At 41.1% G+C, this 21,742-nt stretch overlaps 1 protein-coding gene across 1 annotated transcript in view; it reads left to right on the top strand.

Moving 5' to 3' along the window:
* The first annotated feature begins 4,275 nt into the window (after positions 1-4,275).
* The window catches only part of LOC148144520 (scavenger receptor cysteine-rich type 1 protein M130-like), a 37,606-nt gene continuing 20,139 nt past the window's right edge, over positions 4,276-21,742 (top strand). Inside the window, exons 1-6 of the mRNA XM_087975374.1 lie at positions 4,276-4,321; positions 12,565-12,597; positions 13,316-13,630; positions 14,183-14,497; positions 16,734-17,048; positions 18,760-19,077. Coding sequence (XP_087831500.1) covers positions 4,276-4,321; positions 12,565-12,597; positions 13,316-13,630; positions 14,183-14,497; positions 16,734-17,048; positions 18,760-19,077 — 1,342 coding nt within the window. The remainder of the gene's footprint in view (positions 4,322-12,564; positions 12,598-13,315; positions 13,631-14,182; positions 14,498-16,733; positions 17,049-18,759; positions 19,078-21,742) is intronic.

Raw genomic sequence — 21,742 nt, 5'->3', positions numbered from 1 at the left:
TCCAATTTTGTTTCACGTATTTTGTGATCTACACTTCCGTAAGGAGTGTTCACCTGCAAAAGGATAATTTGACATGATGACCTTTATATCAATGTCTCTGCACTTTCCATGTCCAAAGGTAGTGCGGGAAATAGGCCACATGTGTTCCTGCGTTAACCTCAGGACAAATCCAACCAGGCCAAATATTGTCTAAACCCGTTTACTCTCAGTCAGTGTTTGAAGGGGTCATCAACGATGCTGTCAAACAGGTACCACATGGCAATAGACTGCGCACTGATTCCCAGTCTGAGTTCCACCAGGGCAACTTAGCTCTTCATCAAACACCGAAAATGCTGCAAATCTCAGCGTGTCTCGCTGCGTCTGTGGACCGAGAAACATAGTGATGGAAACTCCACAAATGCCGGACTTGGTGCAGATCCAACAAAACTCAATAACCTTGACAGCATCCAGAACAAAGCAGCCAAGTGACTGTGACCACATCCACAAACATCCACTACCATCACTCAGTAACAGCAATGTACACTATTTTCAAAAGACATTGAATAAATTCACCAAGACTCCTCAGATAGCAGTCTACAAACTCACGAGAAATTCTACCCAGAGAATAAGGCCGGCCGATATGTGGAACAGAACAAGTTCCCGTCTATGCCATTCATTATCCTGACTTGGATGTATGTCGACATTTCTTCCTTGTCGTTGGGTCAAAATCCTGGAAAATACCTCCCTCACGCCATTGTCAGTCTAACTTCAGCATTTCGTGTTCAAAGTTTCAAGAACCTAGTTCATGACGAATTTCTCAAGGGGGAAAATGCAATGGGTAATAAATGCTGGCAGAGACAGCGCTGCCCGTATCCAGTGATAGAATTTTAAACAGAATTGGTTACAGGGACATGGTTTGAGGTTCAGATCATGATCTGCATTCAATTCCACAATTGATTACACTAGGAGATCTGAATTATCCCTCTTGCTGCTCCACATGTCACAAAGTGCAATGAAAGAGTCAACTACTAATTGAGGGGTGATAGGTTTAAGACACATGCCAGTGGCAGGTTCTTTACACAGAGGGTGGTAAAGGCGTGGAATGCCCTACCTGCTAATGTCGTCAACTCAGCAACATTACGGAGATTTAAACAATCTTTAGATGAGCACATGGATGATTTTGTGATAGTGTAGGGGGACGAACTGAGAATAGTTCACCGGCTGACGCAACACCGAGGACCAAAGGGCCTGGTCTGCGCTGTATTGTTCGACGTTCTATGTTCTAACTTTACTTTTTAACTTCCACAGTTTTTCACGCTGGTAGGTAACTGATGCTTTTTTTCTTGAATGTACCAATGACATCCCAATCTTTTCGAGAATTCCACTCACAGTTCCCTGAGTGACAAAACCTCTGTGCAACCCTACGAAATGGCAAACTTGTATCCCAAGACCATGACCCATTTTTCTCGATACCATAAGCCAGATGAACATCAAACCTGCATCCTGCATGTGAAGGCCGTTAGAATTCTTTGCGTTTCCATGAGATCCTCACCAATGATTGTGGACACAATGAATGCAATGTTTCCTTAGAGGACACATCTGGTATGCGAGAAATCAGTCTGGTGGATTTTACTGCAACTATTCCAATGCAATGCACGATATCTTAGGCAAGGCGATCAAAACGGCACATGATACTTCAACGGTCTCTGCAATGTTCTGTAGAAGCAGTTTTTTTTAAAAAAACGTTGTTCTTGGACTGAACCCGTTTTTCAAAGAAGGTCAAATTAGCACTTACCTTTCAGTCTCGGACTTGTTTCCTTGTTTTTAGTTAATGGGGTAACGGGTCATCCGTTTCTCTTTGTTCATTATCACTAACATACCTTTAAATATTTATTTTACTCTCTGGTGTTCTATTCTCTCCTGTTTTCTGTCCAATGTCGTTAACCTCACACTGATCCGAGTTAGACGGCATCTTTCACGCATTTGCTCTTTGACTCAACTTGTCCAGAAGGCCTTGAAGCCTGTTAGTATGGTTCTGATCAGCAAACCTCTCAAAGTCACATTTAATCCCCTCATCCAAAATCGTTGAACTGCGTTGTAAATAGCTAATGTCCCACCTTCGATTGCCCATACACTCCGTTTATCACCTCCTTCTCACTGAAAATGCACAACTTTTTTTCTCTGTGAGACAATTCTCTGTCCTGGACCGTATGTCACATATGATAGCGCAGGCTTCAGTTCTGTACACCAACCTCTTGCGCTCGATTTAATCAAAAGTGTTCAATGAGCCGTCGATACCACATGGACAGATTCTCCCATATTCAATATAACAGTTACCCCATCAAAATATTGTGGAGTTCTCAAACCACGACTTCTCTTCCATAAATAATTTCAATTTTGTCTGCCCAAATTGATGCTTGTTATCACATTGTTTATGGTGGACACTACCATGTTCAGAATATTGCAATTAACCGGACAGCCTGTACATCCCTGTTTCTCCCTTGCTCGAATATAGAACAGACAGCGCCACACTGTTCGAGTCTGATCTCCACAATCTACAGTCCTCACTTTTTCTGATGAAGTGACAAACTTGTTGCATTTTTGTATAACTTAGTCTCCTCAGAGATTCGCAGTGGCGTGGAATGCACTACCTGTAACTATAGCAGACCCACCAACTTTAAGGGCATTTTAATGGTCATTAGACAGACATATGGATGAAAATGGACTACTGTAGGATAGATTAATTCCACAGGTCGGCTTCGGATTGATTCCACAAGTTGGCGCAACATTGAGGTCCAAAAGGGCCTGTATTGCGCTGTAATGTTCGATATTCTACGTTCTATGCTCTACATGTACAGTCACAGTTGCCATGATGTCAGGCCCTGCAATTTTGAAAGATGAGGCATATCGAGAGGAAATTTGATATTTGGCAAACTTGAATAATTTGAATAACTTGTATTGCCCTGTATCGGTCCCATAAGAGCTGACCATCCAAGGAGGGAAATCAACATGATTTGAAATTTGAGCAGATTTTGCAGAGGAAGTGGAAAAGTAAACAATTATTTCCTCTCGCATATCAAGAGGAAATTTGATATTTGGCAAATTTGAATAATTGCAAAACATTGTTGTATTGCACTTTATCCGTCCCATAAGAGCTGACCATCCAAGGAGGGAAATCAACATGATTTGAAATTTGAGCAGATTTTGCAGACGAAGAGGAAAAGAAAACAATTATTTCCTCTCGTACCTGGGTTGGACAAATTCTATAGAATGATCCTGATGAGTAAAATATTGGAAGGTATAGTGATGGAGACGAGGGAACAAGTTTGCAGAAGAGACATAGAAATTACGAACTGTAGTAAAACTAAGATAAGATTTTTGGGGACTTTTTAAAGTTTTTCTAAAAGTTAATTCAATGGTTAACACTTTTAGAATGACGGAAAGCTGATTTTATAAAGAAACAAGACTGACATTTGAAGAAAACAACAAGTTGAGCAGCATGTGTGGACACACAAAGCGAGTTAATATTTTGCATCAAATGTGATTATTCAGGATAATGACAGTTTTTAATACTGTGCACAGACGGGGGAGGAGAAAAGACTGAAACAGGTGGTCTGTGTGCTCAGAGAATAAGACAACGGACTGATAGTTATAGTAATAGACAGAATTATGACTCAGAATAGGTGCGAAGGATTGGGGGAATGAGATTAATGTGGGTCTGCTGTGTTGAGACCAATGTCGACAGGACAGGAATATATAAAGGAGGAAATGGGTTACTTGTAATCTAAAGGAAGGGTAGAGGTTCAGCTCAGAAGTTGTTAGTCTCCATTTTTAGTCCTGAAGAGTGTAAAGTGAAGAAATGGAAATTGAGCTCTTTCTCCAGCTACTCGTGGAGATGCTGAGTTGCAGAGTATCTTCAAAGAATCTGAGACCAATAACCTCTTGTGGTTGTGTGATTCTGTGATATGGATTCCGGCGTGGGGACTCGCTTCCAAGTCAAAATCTGAAACGTCATTGATCTGTTAAGATGAACTAGTGTTTGGAACCCGGTTTCATTGTACCCATTAATGGTCACATCATTTCTCATTGGTGGAGAAGACAGAGTTTACTCAATAGTCTGCTCACATCAAAATCTATTGGTTGATGGAAAGAAACACGAGCCCCTGGACAAGGCGTGGTGAAGGAACTAACTGTTACAGAAATAGAGGAGTCACTTGATACGTTAACTGCTGCTCTGTATCTGTGATCAGCATTCAGCAAATGTTCCGATTTGATCTGGAATCACCAGCTGGGACGATGTTTGTCAGCCTCGTGAAGTTACTTCTTCTGCAGCTATTGAACTGTGAGTTATGGTCACTTGAATACATTTTCGCAACCATTTATAGGTCAATGATTGGCAACATATATGTGGCAAAAATATAATGATCAGTCTATGCGAGATAAAATATTGGCATGATAGGGAATGAAAACTATTTTGTCTTCATTATTTTCTGACTTTTTATGGAACTGTTTCTGAGGCTTCAGAGCTTCCCAACCACAACCCCCATTAACCCCCAATCCTTGCATTTATTCGGAGTTTTTATGCAGTTCAGAGTTGAAAACCTACTCAGACAATTCGGGTGTGTTTGGAAACAGTGCCCATCGCTGCTTCAACAGTGTGTGTAGTCGGGAAACCTGGTGAACAATATTTACCTAATTTATTCGTCAATATTTGGGAGAGTGTAAAATAGAAACTGAATATTTATGTATTTCTAGGAGCTTGATGTTACACTGATTTTAGTTAGTTTTTCTTCTCTTTATATTCGAAAACTTTCTCGATACTGATGCATTTATATAGCGCCGTTGACAATGTCAGTGAAACAAAGGAACTCTGGGCCAATTCGGTACATTTTGTTGTTGAGACAGTTCTGCAATTTAGGAAACGTGACAGGCAAGTTCCTCCGAGGAAAGTGGAAGAAACATTGCTGTGATAAAGGGCGCAGTTAGCCGTTCGCATCCTCAGTGGAACAAAGGCGCTGTGCGTTAATTTGTTATATTTTATTGTTCAGACAGTTCTGCGATTTTGGAAACTTGGCAGGCAAGTTATTCCATGAAATCTGTTAGAATTGTCGCTCTAATAAAAGGTACAGTCAACTGGTCATCTTCAAATAACCAAAGCGAAACATTCACGCTGCTTTCTGTCTGCAAATGTTGCCAGATCTGCGAAGTATTTCCAGCAATTTCTCCTTTGGTTCTGATTTCCAACATGCACCGTTCTTTGACCTTCTTTTGTTCACCAGTTTTGTTATTCAGTGAATTTAGTTGAATGATTGCCACTGGCCAGCGCAATATCAATAGCTCTTCTTCCTGGACTGGGGAAGTTGTTGAAGACATTCAGTAGGATTACTGTAAACATTTTTACAGAACGATGTCTTCTTTTTTCCTGTCTCCAAATAAAAACTTTATTCATATAAATACCTTTACATGCATACTTACTCACTGAAACAGGTCACTTCTGTACAGTAGTCAAAAACTGTGGTGCTGGAAAAGCAGATCTGGTAAGGCAGCATACAAGGAACAGGAGGTTCGACGTTTCGAGCATAAAATCTTCATCAGGATAAAGATCTTATGCTTCAAACGTCTACTCTCCAGCTCTTCGGATTATGCCCAGCCAGTTGTGCTTTTCCACCACCACCCATTTAGACTTTGATCTTCAGCATCTACAATCCTAATTTTCTCTTATTTCTGTACATTCGTGTATGAAGGATAAACCAACACTGGAATTTGACTCTATCCAGCAACACACTAAAGGCATGTATTCATATATACACGAGACATCGGGGGGTCTGATACCTGAACGGACCCCCATATACCTTCAGCAGTAAGACCTCAGACAGTGGTCTTTCTCCACTGCCTTGGCGGCAGCTGCCTCAACATTTAATGCATTCCTAAACACATAGTCCTGCACCTTGGAATGTGCCAGTCTGCAACTCTCCGTCGGGGTCAAACGCTTGCTCTGGAATACCAAAGAGTTTCATGCAAACCAAAGAACATCTTTCAGCGAGTTGATGCTCTTCCAGGCGCAGTTGATGTTTGTTTCAGTGTCGGTGTGTATCGTGGGCAACTGATCGGAGAGCAGTGTCCTGAGTCAAAGAGCTTCTTGTGAAAAGCCTCGACAGAATTGACTGCATCTTTCTCCAGACATCGTTTGCAAAGGGCAATTCCAGAAAGATATGTTTTACGGTCACTTCCCGTGTGCCCTGCCATCCTTCCAAACCCTACATCCACTTAGAGAGCAGTGTGGGTAGTCGCAAACTGGCCAGGTGTACATGAGGGATCTCGCAGTTTGTGCCGTTCTCACCACAAGCCAAGCGACGTCTTCGTGCTTGTTAGAACGTTCTGGTGATGAAGCATTCTGCCAAATGACTTGGACAGTCTGCTGAGAGAACAACCCGACAGGGTTCACCCTCTTCTTTTCCCACAGAGTGTCTAGGACTCTAAGATACGTGCATCAACTGCTCCTTCAGCGCTGAATTTCTGTGTCGAGGCAAGCGAGCTGCAAATTGAGGCAGGGCTTACATTAATATCATTTTGTTGGCAGAGTTAGCTCTTCGAAAACTTGAACTCACTTTACACATATCTCCTATTCTCTGGTGAGAGTTGTACCCATTCTTTGATGACGGTTGTAATCGACTTACTTTTCAACATGATCTGAATAGAAATATGGAGGTAGTTCAGGCGTCTTATCTTGTTTCGATTTTTTGTTTTGCTGACGGTGTTATCACTGAAGGCAAGCCAAGAAGAAAGCAATCCCAATCTTCTCAACAAAACCTGACCAGCTGTAACGGTTGTCTGTTACATTTGGGTGCACCAGACTCTGGGCTAACAGTGAATATGGTGTCAGTAAAACACCAGTCAGCACTATGTCACCATTAATTAAACTCACGCACAAATGGATTATACTCTCAGATTATACCTATGGTCTGCCTGACCGTTTTGTGATATTATTTGTGGACCGAGGTTACTTTAATGTGGAGGAGCCAGTGTTGGTTTGGGGTGGACAAAGTAAAAAATCACACAACATCATGTTAGAGTCCAACGGGGTTTATTTGGAAGCACTACCCTGCAGAGCGCTGCTCCTTCATCATGTCGTTGTGCTGATAGAGGAGCAGCACTCCACAAGCTAGTGCTTCCAAATAAACTGGCTCGACTGTAATCTGGAGTTGTGATTTTTACATATGTTACTAAATTCACGTTCACCGCATTCAAGATATTTTCCACTATTTGATGTGGAATTAACATGTTTACCTCAATATTGTTTAACGTCGTAATTTTCATCACGCAAGCCTTTAAAAAATGAAATATCCAAAATAAATCCTTTTCCAACTTCATTCTTAGTGACAAATGGGAGAGGTGAAAACCATTATTAGGATATTTATTTCACGACACTTTTTCTATTTGTTGAAAACTGTGGGAATGTCTGGTTTGGTCAATGTTACAGAAAATCCAACCAGGTGGCGGTCACCTGATCTCATGGTCCACTGCATTAATTGACCCTCTGTACATCATCATATGCGAGGAGAGAATTGCAGATCTTGACCAAATATCAGTGAAGGAACAATGTCGCCATCCCAATCAGGATGGGAATTTGCAGGTGCCGGTGCTTTTAATTATCTGTGCACCTTGTTCGGTAGTGTGGCTGCAGTTTTGTTCGGTTGTGGGAAGGAGTTTAGCTGAGTTCTTGCAATTAACATTGATGGCGCAACTTTGGTGGCTGAATCTTGGTGGTGAATGCTTTAAGTTCTTCAGCTAATGGAAGGGTTGTAAGTGAAGCCGATTTCTTTGTGCCAAGTGCCTTCCAGCTTTTGAAAGTGTGTTACAGTTTATTGCAGCAATGTAAGTAGAGAATGTCTGTTCATAGCGCTGGCTTGTGCATTGCTCACAGTTATTACTCTTCAGGAGTCAGAAAGTGAATAATACTGTAAATCTGGCTCCTGTTCTGGACTTGTAGTGAAAGGATGGACATCCCAGTTCAGATCATTATATGGAGTGGCATGGTGGCTGAGTTGATTCCAGCCTCGGGCGATGTCTATGTGGAGTTTGCACATTGTCCCTGTTGATGCATTGTCCCTGTGTATCCAGGTGCTCCGGTTTCCTCCCACAGTCCAATGATGTGCAGACCATGCCACGTTGCCCACACTGCGCTCGGTGAATTCATCAGAGGGGAATGGGTCTGGTTGGGTTACTCTTCGGAGGGTTAGCATGGACTTGTTGGGCCATTTGGCCTGTTTCCACACTGTAGGGTGTCTAAGTTAAACAAGATTCTGTAAATGCTTCGGCGTAGTATGTTAAGAGAGTTCATGTACACGGAGGTGTATTGCTTTGTGGTAAGTTTGGCTTCTCATTCTCTGGAAAATTTACTCCTACTTATCCAGCATCATGAATTATCCAAGGTATTGAAGCCTTTTTTCTCATTCTTCTCTCGTTGGCTCTCCAATATATTTCCATGTATATTAATAAATTACGTGCTTACGTCGGCATGTTGTGGATTATTTCCATAAAGCAGATGGAAGAGGTTAAATCAGTCTCTCGAGATCGAAATGTTGGATTAGAGTAACTAGTGTGCCTAGATTTTGTTGACGTGCTGTGTTTGGTCAATCCATTTACACCCATATAATGGGTACAGTGACACTGAGAGTGGATTGCATTTTATATCCAGAAGATCAAACTGGTATTATCTCCTTTAAATTTTAGTTGCTGTCTGTTTTGTCCTAAGGTATATGGCAGAAGATAAAAAAAGACATGCATATCAACACTGTTGAAGTCGTTCAGACTTGGTTTCACATTCTATATGTGTGAATACTTTCAACATTATTTTATTAGCTGATATATGAAGAAAGGAGGTTGATTATATATTTATTAACATGAACATTGCGCAGTATGCATAACAGCTTCATACCTTAAAGAAACTTGGAAAATTTTGTATAAACTCAGGAGATCTGTCAACATTAATGAAGAGTGAAACACAGATAATGTTTCGAGTCTGATATGATCACTCAGAACAGAAGGATAGAAAATAAGGAGTCCCAACAGAGTCGCAACTTTAACACTGTTCCTCTCTCCGCATGCGTTGCTTTCCTCCAGCATTCTTCATATTTGTTTCAGATTTTCCATATGCACTTTTCTTTTCTGCCAGCAGCCTGGTGTCTCAATTGCTTTGGCTTAATTTGTGAAATGGTTTATGTTGTGAGTTTGACGACCAGAGGCAGAACTCCTGACGCTGTTGCATATAATTTTATTAAAAGGACTTGAAGGAGACTTGATTGGGGCCCGATGCAAAACTAAATTTCCGGAGGTTGCTCAGAACCATTGAAAGAAAGATTTCTGAGTTTAGTTTTGTGTACCTTCGAGATCAACAGTCTCAGTGGCTCCTAAGATGAGACAATAGATTTGAAAGAGAAGTAATTTTACTCTGGTTCTGCATCACTTGTACACTATTTTGTTTCATCTCGCGCTTTGAAACTTCTCAATTTGTGAAACAGTGGGACAAATTGGATTGCTTAATCTCATATTTACTAATCTAGAAGTAACAACATTCTTGGATCAGATGACAAAGCACGAGATGGTGATCGGCTCCATCATTATGTTTTGTAGATCTTTGTTGAACAACTAGGGAAGTGCATGAAATATGAAATTGTAAGTTGCATAAACCACTTCAATATTCACCTCCTGCAGAAGTAATGGATAGCAGACTTCTTAATCCATTATTGCTCTTTTATAAATTCGATATTAGCCAAGAAGAAATACAAGGATCACTTCCAGGCACCCATGTTCAACTCATGGTTTTCAATTTTACTAAGACATTTTTTTTTTATTCTCGACATAATTCTACTACTCGGGTAGACTGTAAAGTCGAATTGATACTTTTTCTTAAAATGAATGAGTAAAGTCATATCAAATGGGAGGTGAATGCATTATTTAGTTTCTAAATTTAGTAATTAATTTGTGTTCAGTTTTCATTCGCGTTCAAAAAGGACAGGTATTCTGCATTTTTGCTGCTATCAGTAATTTTGTTTCTTTATATTCCCTGCCTTGATTGACATTTAATTAAATTACAAAATATCAGTCAAATAAATGACTATTTATTGAAATCTAAATAAACACTACAGTGAAGAAGTGACGTTCATGTCCCTCATGTCCGGCTGAAGCAGATTGAAAATCAACTTGACTTCTTTCTCAATACAGCGATTCAGTTTGAAGAGGCAGTATTCAGTGTTAGAGGAGTAATATACTGGCACTAGAGAGATAGCGGAGAAGGTTCACAGCATTGATTCTGGAGAAGAGAGGTTTGGCCTGTGAGGAGAGCTTGAGAAGACGAGGACTACGCTCATTGGAATTTAGAAGAATGAGTGTTGACTCCTACAGAAACTTATACAATTATGAAGGGAGTAGATATGATAGCAGCGTGGAGGTTTATTCCACTGGCGGGTCAAACTAGAACCCGGGAAAGTCGCCTTAAAATAGGGAGAATGAGATTTCAGACTGAGGTGAAGAGTTACTTTTTCACCAATTCTGTTGTGAGCCTGTGGAATTCCCTGCCTAGTGAAGGAGTTGAGGCTACCTTGCTGTTGAATGCATTTAAAACAAAGATACATGGATTATTGAACAGTACAGGAATTATGGGCTGTGGAGGATAGGCGGGTAAGTATAACTGAATCCACGAAAGGATCTCATTGAATGGCGGCGCAGCCTTGATGGGCCAGATGGCCCACTCTTGCTCCGAGTTCTTATGTTCTTTTATCGGTGTGAAAAGTGTAGGACACTAATTGTACCGACTCTCACTTGATTCAACACTGAATGTTATGTCCTCTGTCGTGTTTCATGTGAGACAGTAAATGTTCTCAAAAGTAGTTCAAAAGGACAACATACGTGTTCAAAACCAGACAAGTTTATTCCATAGTTACATCTGTCTGAAATCGCGACGAAAAGTCTTTCAGTAGATTTAGTTTGCATCAGTTCTCACATCAGTGAGAGAGTTCACAATGGTGTCACTGATCTGATCCGGAATTGTTGTTTTCTAAAACTCTCCAGTTAGTAAGGAACATCAAACGTCTGATGAACGGGCCAACCTGCAAGACATTCTTTTAAATTTTTCCTGTTCATTTCCTGCAACAAATTACATTAAAAAACAATAAGGATTTAGCATTACATTGTAAGGATATTGCATACGAATGATAAAGAGGTGAACGATCAGTCAAGTCGGTGAATGCAGGTCATGAGAGAGGTTGTACGGCACGGATTGAATAAATCACAGTGAGCGACCATCTATTAACACATGGACAGATGACCCGTGTTGTCTGATTGCTTGAAAGTTTTAAGGAAATTATTCTGAGATTCAAAACAAGCAATTCAAGGCTTATCGAATTTTTGAAAAATTGTATGGGATAGTATTCTCAGGAAGCTAAAAATCATCAAAATATATCACGCATTGGGAGAAAATGTAACAAAATTTAAATTGAAAATATATTTCGATTCCTCTGTCGGCTTGGGAGAGGAGGATAATATATTGTTAGTAACATCAATAACAGGGCAACTCAGTAAACACTCGAATATTCCTTTAAAAAAAAAGTACATAACGTGTTCATCACCATCTTGTCCCAAGTGCAGTTGAACGTGGTTGGAACAAGTTAAGCAGTTTGTTCAAAGAGGTAGCACAGGCCCCTTGGACCGAATGACCTTCTTCCTCTGTTGTGATCACGGAATGGTTTGTGGACAGTGACATATTGAACTGCCTCTTTCAATCCATCGTAAAACGTCATGTTCCAGAATTGGGAAAATGGAAAATTCCTGCTGGATATTGTTGTTGAGTGAATCTCGTGATACTGTCGCCATGTAGATAGGGGAACATAATAAAGTCGAATATTAAAGTTGGTAAGCACTTAAAAAAACACTTTCGGAAGTTTGTTGCTGACGAAGCACTGTTAGTCATTGTTTATTTCAGTATTGCTGATACACTAAAGTTTCTAAAATGCTGAAAGCTTTGGTAACTGGGGAGCATTATCGCTCTTTTTGGCGATCATCACAATGTTAAGGAAGGAGGAAATGCAGTGACGAGTAGACCAGTCAGAGAATTGGCAGCGTGTCTCTCTGTGTGGAAACAATTCGGTTAACTTTAGAAGAAAACAGACAATAATTGATAATTGCAGTAATTATATTTCCTGCTTTTATCAGCATTGCATGAAATGAGGATGTGAAATTTCCAGATATCATATATAGTCATAGCACGGAGATAGACCCTTTGCCCCAAACTGTTCCATGTCAACCAAAATGCCAATCCACACAAAACCTATTTCTCTGCACTTGACTCATATCCTTCTCAACTGTCCCTATCCATGTGATTGTCCGAACCTCTTTTACACGTTGTTAATGTTCCCACCTCAATCACTTCCACTCGCAGCTAATTCCCTACTAACACCATCCTCTGTGTAAAATAGGATTATTTGGCAAACTAGCGATAATTATTGCCCGCATTTGTTGCATTTGTTCAATTTATTTCTACGTGTTAAATTGAATTGTAACACTTCAATTTTCATCCCCCTATTTCAGGCAGACGTGGCGACACTCAGGCCGATCGTAAAGGTAATTGCACTTTTTTTTCATATACAGGCAAAACCTATATTCTGATGATTCCGTTCAAACACAAACTTGTGCTGATGATCTCCTTGCCTTCATGTGCAAGTTGAACAGCTGTGTGTTCCTAACTAATGGGGATGCATTATTCCTGAAGGTTTCTTATTTCAGGGGAGCAGAGTGTGAAAACTCAGTTCCTCCGCACACTGCCGTTCTCAGATAGAGAGACAACACATGGAGATACTGTGAAGATGCACCTACACACGCAGTGCTGCTGGCGGAAATTTATATAAATTATTTCACTCACAATTGAGCAGTGACATCATGCTCACATGACTGGACATCCCACAATATTTCTGGCCGTGGGAGACCGAAATGCTGTTTCATTTTCAGATGTTTGCAGGGCGGATCAGAGTGTTTTTCTCGCTATTCAGCGTGCCCACATCCCATGAATGAGAAATAAAAATCTTCTCATGTTGGCCAGTTTATGGATATGTTTCCATAGAAATTGATCTCTGACCCTCGCTCTCTGTGAGTCGGCATCATTTTTTTTCAAATGACCATTCGCCCTTCTCCATCCACATTACGTATCCTGAGTTATATTGCGATAGCCTGCATTTTTGCCATGCCCTCACTCCCGTTGCGTTGTGAGCCGGGAATGCAGGCGATGATTCGATATTTTACAATTAAGCAGTGTTCACGTTGGTGACCACTTCTATATTTACAGAGACAGTGAGGCTGAGACTTGAGAATGGGGGCAGTCCTTGCGCTGGCCGAGTGGAGATTCACTACAAGGGGCAGTGGGGAACTGTGCATGATTATAAATGGGACCTGCCGGATGCTGCTGTTGTGTGTCGGGAGCTGGACTGTGGGACCGCGGTCTCTGCCCCGGGCGGGGCTCACTTTGGACGAGGATCCGGACCCATTGTGACCTGGAGTGTTCAGTGCAGCGGGACCGAGCGCGCTCTGAAGGAGTGTCAATCACAGCAATGGGGTCACTACAGCTTGTCACACGGCAATGATGCTGGTGTCATCTGTTCAGGTAAAAATCTATTGCCATTTCTGTGCAGGTTTATCACAAGTCAGTGCTGTCTGGAACCAGAAAGGGATATGATAATACAACGACAACTATCCAAATATTATTAACATGATACTAACGAAACCCCCAATTTATTCGGTGTTACAATATAATTTGTGAATATTTGAAGAATTCCTGTTACCGTTTCCACTCCGGTGAAGGGGCAGGATAGATGTCGATTATCATGTCATTTGAAGCCACATTGAGAGAACTGCGCTGCAGGAATTATCACATTTTCAACCCAATGCATACTGAGGTTCGACATTGAGTTGGCTGGCAGAATCACTTTGTGCCATTTATCTCGAGGTTGAAAGTCGCTTTCTGTCAGATTAGATGAGGGTCGTGGTTGTGGGTGAACATGAATGAGATCGACAGGGCAGCAAACTGATTGCAGGAAAAATTTATTTCCAGATGTACCAGACCTAAAATTAATCACATTAATGTTTATCAGAAAATAATCTAAGTCGCTGTTTGTATAAATTGCTCTGATTCTGCGCTTTTTAAAAAAAATCTCAGATCACAGATCTCTGAGGTTGGTACCTCAAAATTCCCAATGCTTTGGAAGACTGGAGGTTCAGTTCGGTGACACCTGGAAAACAATGTGTGGGCTTGAATGGGATTTGAAAACCGCCAATGTGGCCTGTGCACAGCTTCATTGTGGAGTCGCAGTGTCTGTTTCAAGCTCGATGCATTCTGGAGGCAGTGCTGTTCTCACGGCTACTGAGGTGATTAAATGTACCGGCAATGAGACTCAGCTGGGGACGTGCCCTCGGTCTTCAACCACGCACCAGGATTGCACTGGACACAACAATGTCACTCTGATATGTTCTGGTGAGTACAAGCTTACCTAAAGAAAAAGACACATTTCCGCTTCATGTGTGTAAGAGTAATGTCGCTGGCATTCCTGACATTGCTTTGACCGTGACAAATCTCACCTAATCCTCAAGGTTCTCATATTCTCTGGCACAAGAGTGATGAGGTAAAATATACACGAAATTATTGAAAATTTAAACATTTTAAAACGTTTGCGTTTGGATTGGGAAAGACATTTCTTCAACTGTCCACAGTCAATACACTTTAGCGTCGACGTTGACTAAACGTCGCTCATGGAGGATAATATGAATCGTTGGTCTATACAGATACATTGATGTGAATCTCAGACAATTAAAGTTATGACAAGACAATTGTTTATTTTCTGAATCTCCCTGACCCGATTATATTTTTTAACAATACGAACAGACTGTATGACATCATTGAAGATCACTCTTGACAACAACTTCTTCAGCAAGAAGTTCCAGCTCACAAACACTCGTTGGTTGATAGATATTATCATGGTAATTTATTCACCGTTCTGTCCCTTACTTGCGACCCTTCTCAATCTCTGAACTTTCACGTTGCTGTAAATTTATCTTGCCTTCGTAACACGTTGTATTTTGCATGGTATATTCACTTTGTCAACAGTCTGATTCACTACATTCCAATATGTAATACTGTGCACCTTTTGTCCGAAATCGTAACATTATTGCCTGTTACTCTTTCGATGATCAATTGGCAGGTCCCGTAATTTCTTTCGTTTGCTGCTTTGTTCATCAAGTAATATTCTCGTATACCTCTATCAGTTCCAGCTTCATTGCTTCAATATGATCCATAACCTGTACAATACACATTAGTCGAAAATAGAAGCCTGTTCGCGTATCTCTTCGAGTATGCATCTCCTCAAGAGCCAGGACACACTTTGTCAATTATGTGTTCCACATAATTATAAACAATGTTTTCCTATCTTCCCAAACGCAAAGGAATTATTTCTCTCTTTCTGCCCTAAATTCTTCTATTCTTAAATTTCAGTTTAAGTTGCATTGCTGACTACTCTACCAAGTATTCTGTCAACTTGATGTATCTCAGCTTTTGAAGCTCCAGCACTTCTGTCAAAGTGCACTTATTCACAACATGAAGAGGGAAAAGGTGAAAACATCTAAATGCACGTTGTATGTCATTTTCCAGGCTGCAAAAATATACTGCCTCAAACTTCTTTGCTTAAAGTTTCATCTGTCACTTACTTATCTATTCTGCTCTCTTTGCATGCTCTACTGAAATTGGGAGATGTCATGAATAATGGTTTGAAAACATTGATGCATGGTACCAGGGGCTAAGTTTGATGTGTTACTCTGCATCTCAATGCGAATTCGGGGAAGTCCATGTCACATTCTACCAAACGGTACACTTTCACAGATTATAATTGATTTCATTACTGTATGTTCGATGGGAGAATAAAGGTTCATATTATTGAAACTGCATATTGCAGCCAGCATCTGATGCACTGGTCATGATTTGGTCACCTGGACGCTCAACATCTTACTGTACAAAAAAACTTTTAACATTATAATTATCTCAATTGCCTCAAACTTGGAAACTCAGTTGTTGCACATGTTTCAGAAATTGCCTTCAAAAATAATTATTTAATACATTCGCCTCGTTAGCTGCACTGTATTGTAACACCCTGATGGAATCGGCTACCTCAGTGGGCTGAATGACTGGTCTTTTATATAAGGTTATGCCATCAGCGTTGGTTCATTACCCCCACAATCTGAAGTTGCCATGATGGTCCTCACCTTCTGAGCTGAACCCTCGGCTGATGAATAGTGACCTTCAGGTAAAATCACCATCAACCACATCTCTCTAACAAGAATGCAGCCACGTATTCATCAGTAAATTGAGTTAAGCATTACTGCATGATTGCAAAAGTCAATCTAACCTGCACGAGCAATCGGGACCAAAAGTAAACTACTATTATCAAACTATGGACTGCATCAAGTAAACCTTTACACCCTCGTTTCATAGGTTTTCCAGGACTGAGGTAAATGATCATAATCACTATCTTGGGAATACCCTTTAAATGTGAATAGTGGAAAGAGTTTCATGAAATAATCGTAATTATTTTGAAGACATTGTAACTGTCATGTGTTGTATTGGGCAATGGAGGATGAGATTCGATTTATTTTCTCTTTTGAATCTCGAACAAGTGCATGGATATTTGCAAACGTTTGTTTGTTTATTTGATCCAAAACAGGAAACAATGGGCCCCGATTGGTTGGTGGGGAGAACAGGTGCTCTGGGCGAGTGGAGGTCCTGCATGGAGAGCAGTGGGGAACGCTGTGCGGTGATTACTTTGGCTTACAAGACGCCAATGTGGTCTGTGAGCACCTTTTTTGCGGGACTGTAAAGTCGATCCCGAGAGATGCTCGATTTGGGAGGGGAGCCCGACCAGTGTGGAAGGAAAACTATGAATGCCATGGAAACGAGCGGCGATTGTGGAACTGTCCAGTTTCACATGGGGAAAGCTTCAACTGTTTACATGGAAATATGGCCAATGTCATCTGCTCGGGTGTGTCCTTTATAACAATTGCTCTTTCGCTAAACAGTGTTTCTGTGTACTTAAAGTTTGGAATTATTTTATTTATAACTTAATGGAATGTCACTGGTGAGCCCACGGCATGTTGGCCTTTTGTGATTAATCTCGGTTTAACTGGTGCACTATTTCACTTCAGGAAGTCATTACCTTTCAACTATATGGTTAATAATCCGCAGTCATATGTCAGTCAGAAAAGGTTAGACCGGAAGATGTCCTTCCAGAAGGAAAAGTATTAGCCAGATGAGTTGTTAGGAGAATTGATGATCGTTTGACTGTCACCATCGCTAAGACTAACTTTCCATTCCAGACTATTAACTCAGTTTGATCTTTACCAGCTGCCATTCTGGAATTTCGGGCACTCTCAGCACCACCAGGTCTTAATTTCTACCTCCACTTTGCAAATCAAGAGGCCATGTTTGATTTGGCACAATGATGTTCTGAGATGCGACACTTGAGTTTAAGAAGTTAATTTGTATTAAATGTACATTATGTTTTTAAAAAAATTCTGAATGCCATCCAAGATGATAATTAATTTCCTAAATCTTTGCATATAACTGCCGCATTCTTCAAATGTCAATCCCCTGTCTCTCCAAAAATGCATCCATTCTGCCTGGGTTACTAATTGTGTTCGTGCTTCTAAACTCTCTGTACTGTTTCAGATTTGGAATATTTCACGAACATTTTAACGATTATTATTCTGATACTTAATCTTTCAGGGAACGGAGGTGTGACTGGTGAGGCCAGGATTGGTGCTGATGCCTGATTTCATTTTAACTAAGTTGGTTTTACAGGCCTTTAGTTGTGATTTTGTCACTCTTTTATGAGCCTGAAGACCTTGTCGGACAGATGAAATGTGGAAACCAGATTTGATTTCCTGACAAACATTAGGAGCTGCATGAGTTGTGTTTTCAATATTTCTTCATAGTTTCCCTGTTCACGAGCTGAAACTGGGCTCCAATTCCAGAGCATAAATTTTCCAACATTCCTCCAGAGAATGCATAAAGCATCTGAATTACTCGTGTCAACATTTTTACGACATGACATTCTGCCCTCAACTCCTGGCAGGGAATATCAGAATCTGCACAAATGGCGCCGCAGAACCCAGATGTATTCGTACCTTCTAATAAAAGATTTTGACGTATCAATAGCGTGGAGACAATTTTCAAAATAAAATGGAGAATATTGGCAGTTACGTTAGTGAGTGACATTATCACATTTTAAAATTTATGAGCTATCCCAAATTTTCATAAGTGTTTTGAATGTCATAATTCTCAAACAGACTTGTTCCTCAGTGTCCATTATCTTCTTGACCGTTGTCTCAGTCATGTTGCGGGTCATTTGCTCAGTGCAACATGCTCTGCCGTCAACCATGAGAGTAGTGGCAACATATAAATGGTCAAACATACGAGTAGCATCTGCAGACTGAGAATCGGCCTGAATGGATGAGGTCGCTCGCTAAAGACGAGACTTTCTTTTCAACGAATGCCAGAATAGCAGCACTTTTATGTCTACGCCTCTCTCAATTGTGTTGACAGAAGAAATGTGATGACATGATGAAAGTATTTGAAAAAGTAAATGGACAAAATATCTTTAAGATTGCAAATCATACATTTTCCTGTGATTGCCAGTTCTCGAATATCTGTGTTCATTTCAATCGCTGTTCTCAGTAACTCATATTTTGCAGATGAAAATTGGGCGTTAAGACTAGTGAATGGAGAAAGCCGCTGTGATGGCCGAGTTGAAGTTTACTCTCATGGAAGCTGGGGCGGAGTGCATGACACCGTGTGGGATCAGAACGATGCCAACGTTGTCTGCAGACAGCTGGGATGCGGTTATGCCTTAGAAATATATAATTCTTCAAAGTACGGGGAGAGTGATGGTGGTTCGTGGGTACATGTTGTCCAATGTCATGGACATGAATCACAGCTCCAGGACTGCAGGATCTCCAACACATTGAATTCGTCTGACATCGAAGGCAGTAGCGTAGGGGTCCTCTGTTCAGGTAAGTAGACTCTTCACATTTAAACCAGCTCAGATATATCAAGACAAATATTCATCTGCTGAGTAAATTGAGGATGTACATCACTTGCTTGTCAGTGTCATTCAAACCATTTATTCATCCCTCAGATATCAGCAGATCTGAGGTGGGCGGCGGGTGCAGATGGATGAATATGAGAAATTGACACCATTTTGTTGTGAGATACAAGCATTACGTGGCAGGTCAGGTGAATTGGCTGTGCTAAATTGCGCAGAGTGTTATTTGCATTAGTCAGAGGGAAATGGGTCTGGGTGGGTTAAACGTCGGAGGGTCGGTGTGGACTGGTTGGTCCAAAGGGCCACTTTCCACAATTTAGGGAATCTAATCTTATCTAAACTAATCTGAAGGGGCGGCAGGCTGTGACAGTGGATAGCACTGCTGCCTCACAGCGCCAGAAACCCGGGTTCAATTCCCACCTCAGGGAACTGTCTGAGTGGAGTTTGCACATTCTCCCCGTTTATGCGTGAGTTTCCTCCGGGTGCTCCGGTTTCCTCTCACAGTCCAAAGATATGCAGTATAGGTGAATTAGCCATGTTAAATTGCCTGTAGTGTTAGGTGAAGGGGTAAATGTAGGGGAATGAGTGTGGGTGGGTTGTTCTTCAGAGGGTCGGTGTGGACTTGTTGGGCCGAAGGGCCTGTTTCCACACTCTAAGAAATCTAATCTAATCAGGAATCTAATTACAGTTTCTTAACCCAAAAGTACAGTTGACACACGTGCACAAATTATACTTTTAATGGTAAGGTCCTGGGGATTGTTGCCAGACAATGAGACCTCGGTGTGCAGACTCCAAGTGCATTGAAAATGGAGGCAAGGAGAGACAGTGCAGTGAAGAAGGTGATTGGTACTCTTACATTCATTGATCCGTGCCACTGAATACAAGAGTTCTAAAGTCATGCTGTGGCTGTACATTGGTTGGCCACTTTTGGACTTATGTGTATCATTCTGGCCACCCTTTTAGAAGAACAATGCTGGGAAACCTGAAAGGATTCAGAAAAGATTTGCAGTGATGTTAGCAGAGTTGGAAGGATTGACTTATAGGGAGAAGATAAACAGACTGGGTCGTTTTTCCCTGAATGGTCGGAGGCTGAAGGGCTACCTGACAGAAGTTTATTATATCAGGAGGGGCATGCATAAGGTGAATAGACAAGGCATTGTCCCCAGGATAGTGAAATCCGAATCTGGAGGGCAGAGGTTACAAGTAAGAGGAAAAGATTTCTAATGGAACTGAGGGACAATGTTTGTCACAAAAGAGGTTGTACGTATGAAATATCTTGACAGTGAGGTGGTGGAGGATAGTACAGTTACAACATTTAAAAGGCATCTGGATTTGTGAATAAATAAGAAGTGTTTAGAGATATGTGCGCGGAATGTTGTTAAATGGGAGTGGATTAATTTAGAATATATGATTGACATGGAGGAGTTGGACTGAAGGGTTTGTTTCTGTGCTGGACAAGTCTCGGACTCCATTACTTGAAATAACCGCTTTTCTTTCAATTAGTAGAGTTTTTTATCTTTTCTGAGAAACTTCTGATCTCGTGCAGCATTGCAGAGACTGAAAGCGCAGTTTGAATTTTGTAGATAATGCACGAGAGACGGATTCCATACAAAACAAATGTCTTGAGATGTTTCACATGCGAACTCACCGCACTGCAATTATATAATATTTTGGGAGTCGTTGTGCGTCATGTATCTCGGGATGGTGATGAGACCCTGAAGGAACGCTTTCATGATCATTGAAATGTCGAGGCAATGGCTTCCTGGTGTTTGTGTGTAAAGTACTCATCTCGAATTACAACCGGGGACATTGCAACAGCATTGGAACTAAAGTTAGGGGACTGCTGTGCGGTAGATATAAGCAACTGTGTGACTTGCCATCAATTAGAAAAGCGGTTTGCAAGCAATGAGCTCAGGGAAGGTCTCCTCTCGTGTCAGGTCCAGCGCACAAGTTGTCACAAAAGTTCCATTGTGCAGAATAACTTACAAACAGGTGTTGTGCTGTTGACCTGATGGAAGCTTCACTTTTCCTCGATAAAGATCATAAAATGGTTCGTTAGAAGCTGAAGACAGTGTTTTAAGGGCGAACAAGTTTATTCTCAAACTGCAAGAAGCATGATTTAGACCAGAGCAGAAAACTGTGTGCAGTTAAGGAATCCATATCAGAGGATGGATTTGACAGTAATGGAGACAATGCAGGGGGAAACGTCTGAGAGATTTTCTTGAGATGAACAAAATGTAGCTATGAAGACAACTTGGCCAGATTAGGATTCATTTCCTTTGAACAGAGGCGACTGAGTATGGGCAGGATTGAGGTGTATAATAAGCAAGAAGGAATCTTTCCCCTTTGTTATGCAATTGCTTACCTTGTGGCATAGAGTTCAGGTGATGGACAGAAGGTTCAGAGTGACCTGAGGATATCCTTTTTCATCCACTTGGGGCAGCGGAGTAGTCTGGAACTCACTGCTTGTAAGTTTGGTAGAGGCAGAAACGTTAGTGAAATCTAAGATATATTTAGATGTGCACTTGTGATGCGAAGGAGTTAAGGACGAACCCAAGTGCTGGGAAATGAGCATAAAATATTTAGGAGTTTGTTTTTGACAGAAGCAGAATTGGTGGGCCGAAGGTTCTTTC

This window comes from Chiloscyllium plagiosum, unplaced genomic scaffold (assembly GCF_037043375.1).
Source record: "Chiloscyllium plagiosum isolate Xiang-an unplaced genomic scaffold, Cpla_swu_hap1 HiC_scaffold_27, whole genome shotgun sequence".
Taxonomy (NCBI): domain Eukaryota; kingdom Metazoa; phylum Chordata; class Chondrichthyes; order Orectolobiformes; family Hemiscylliidae; genus Chiloscyllium; species Chiloscyllium plagiosum.
Note: the sequence above shows the minus strand (reverse complement) of the source record. Positions and strands in the feature narration are given on the sequence as shown.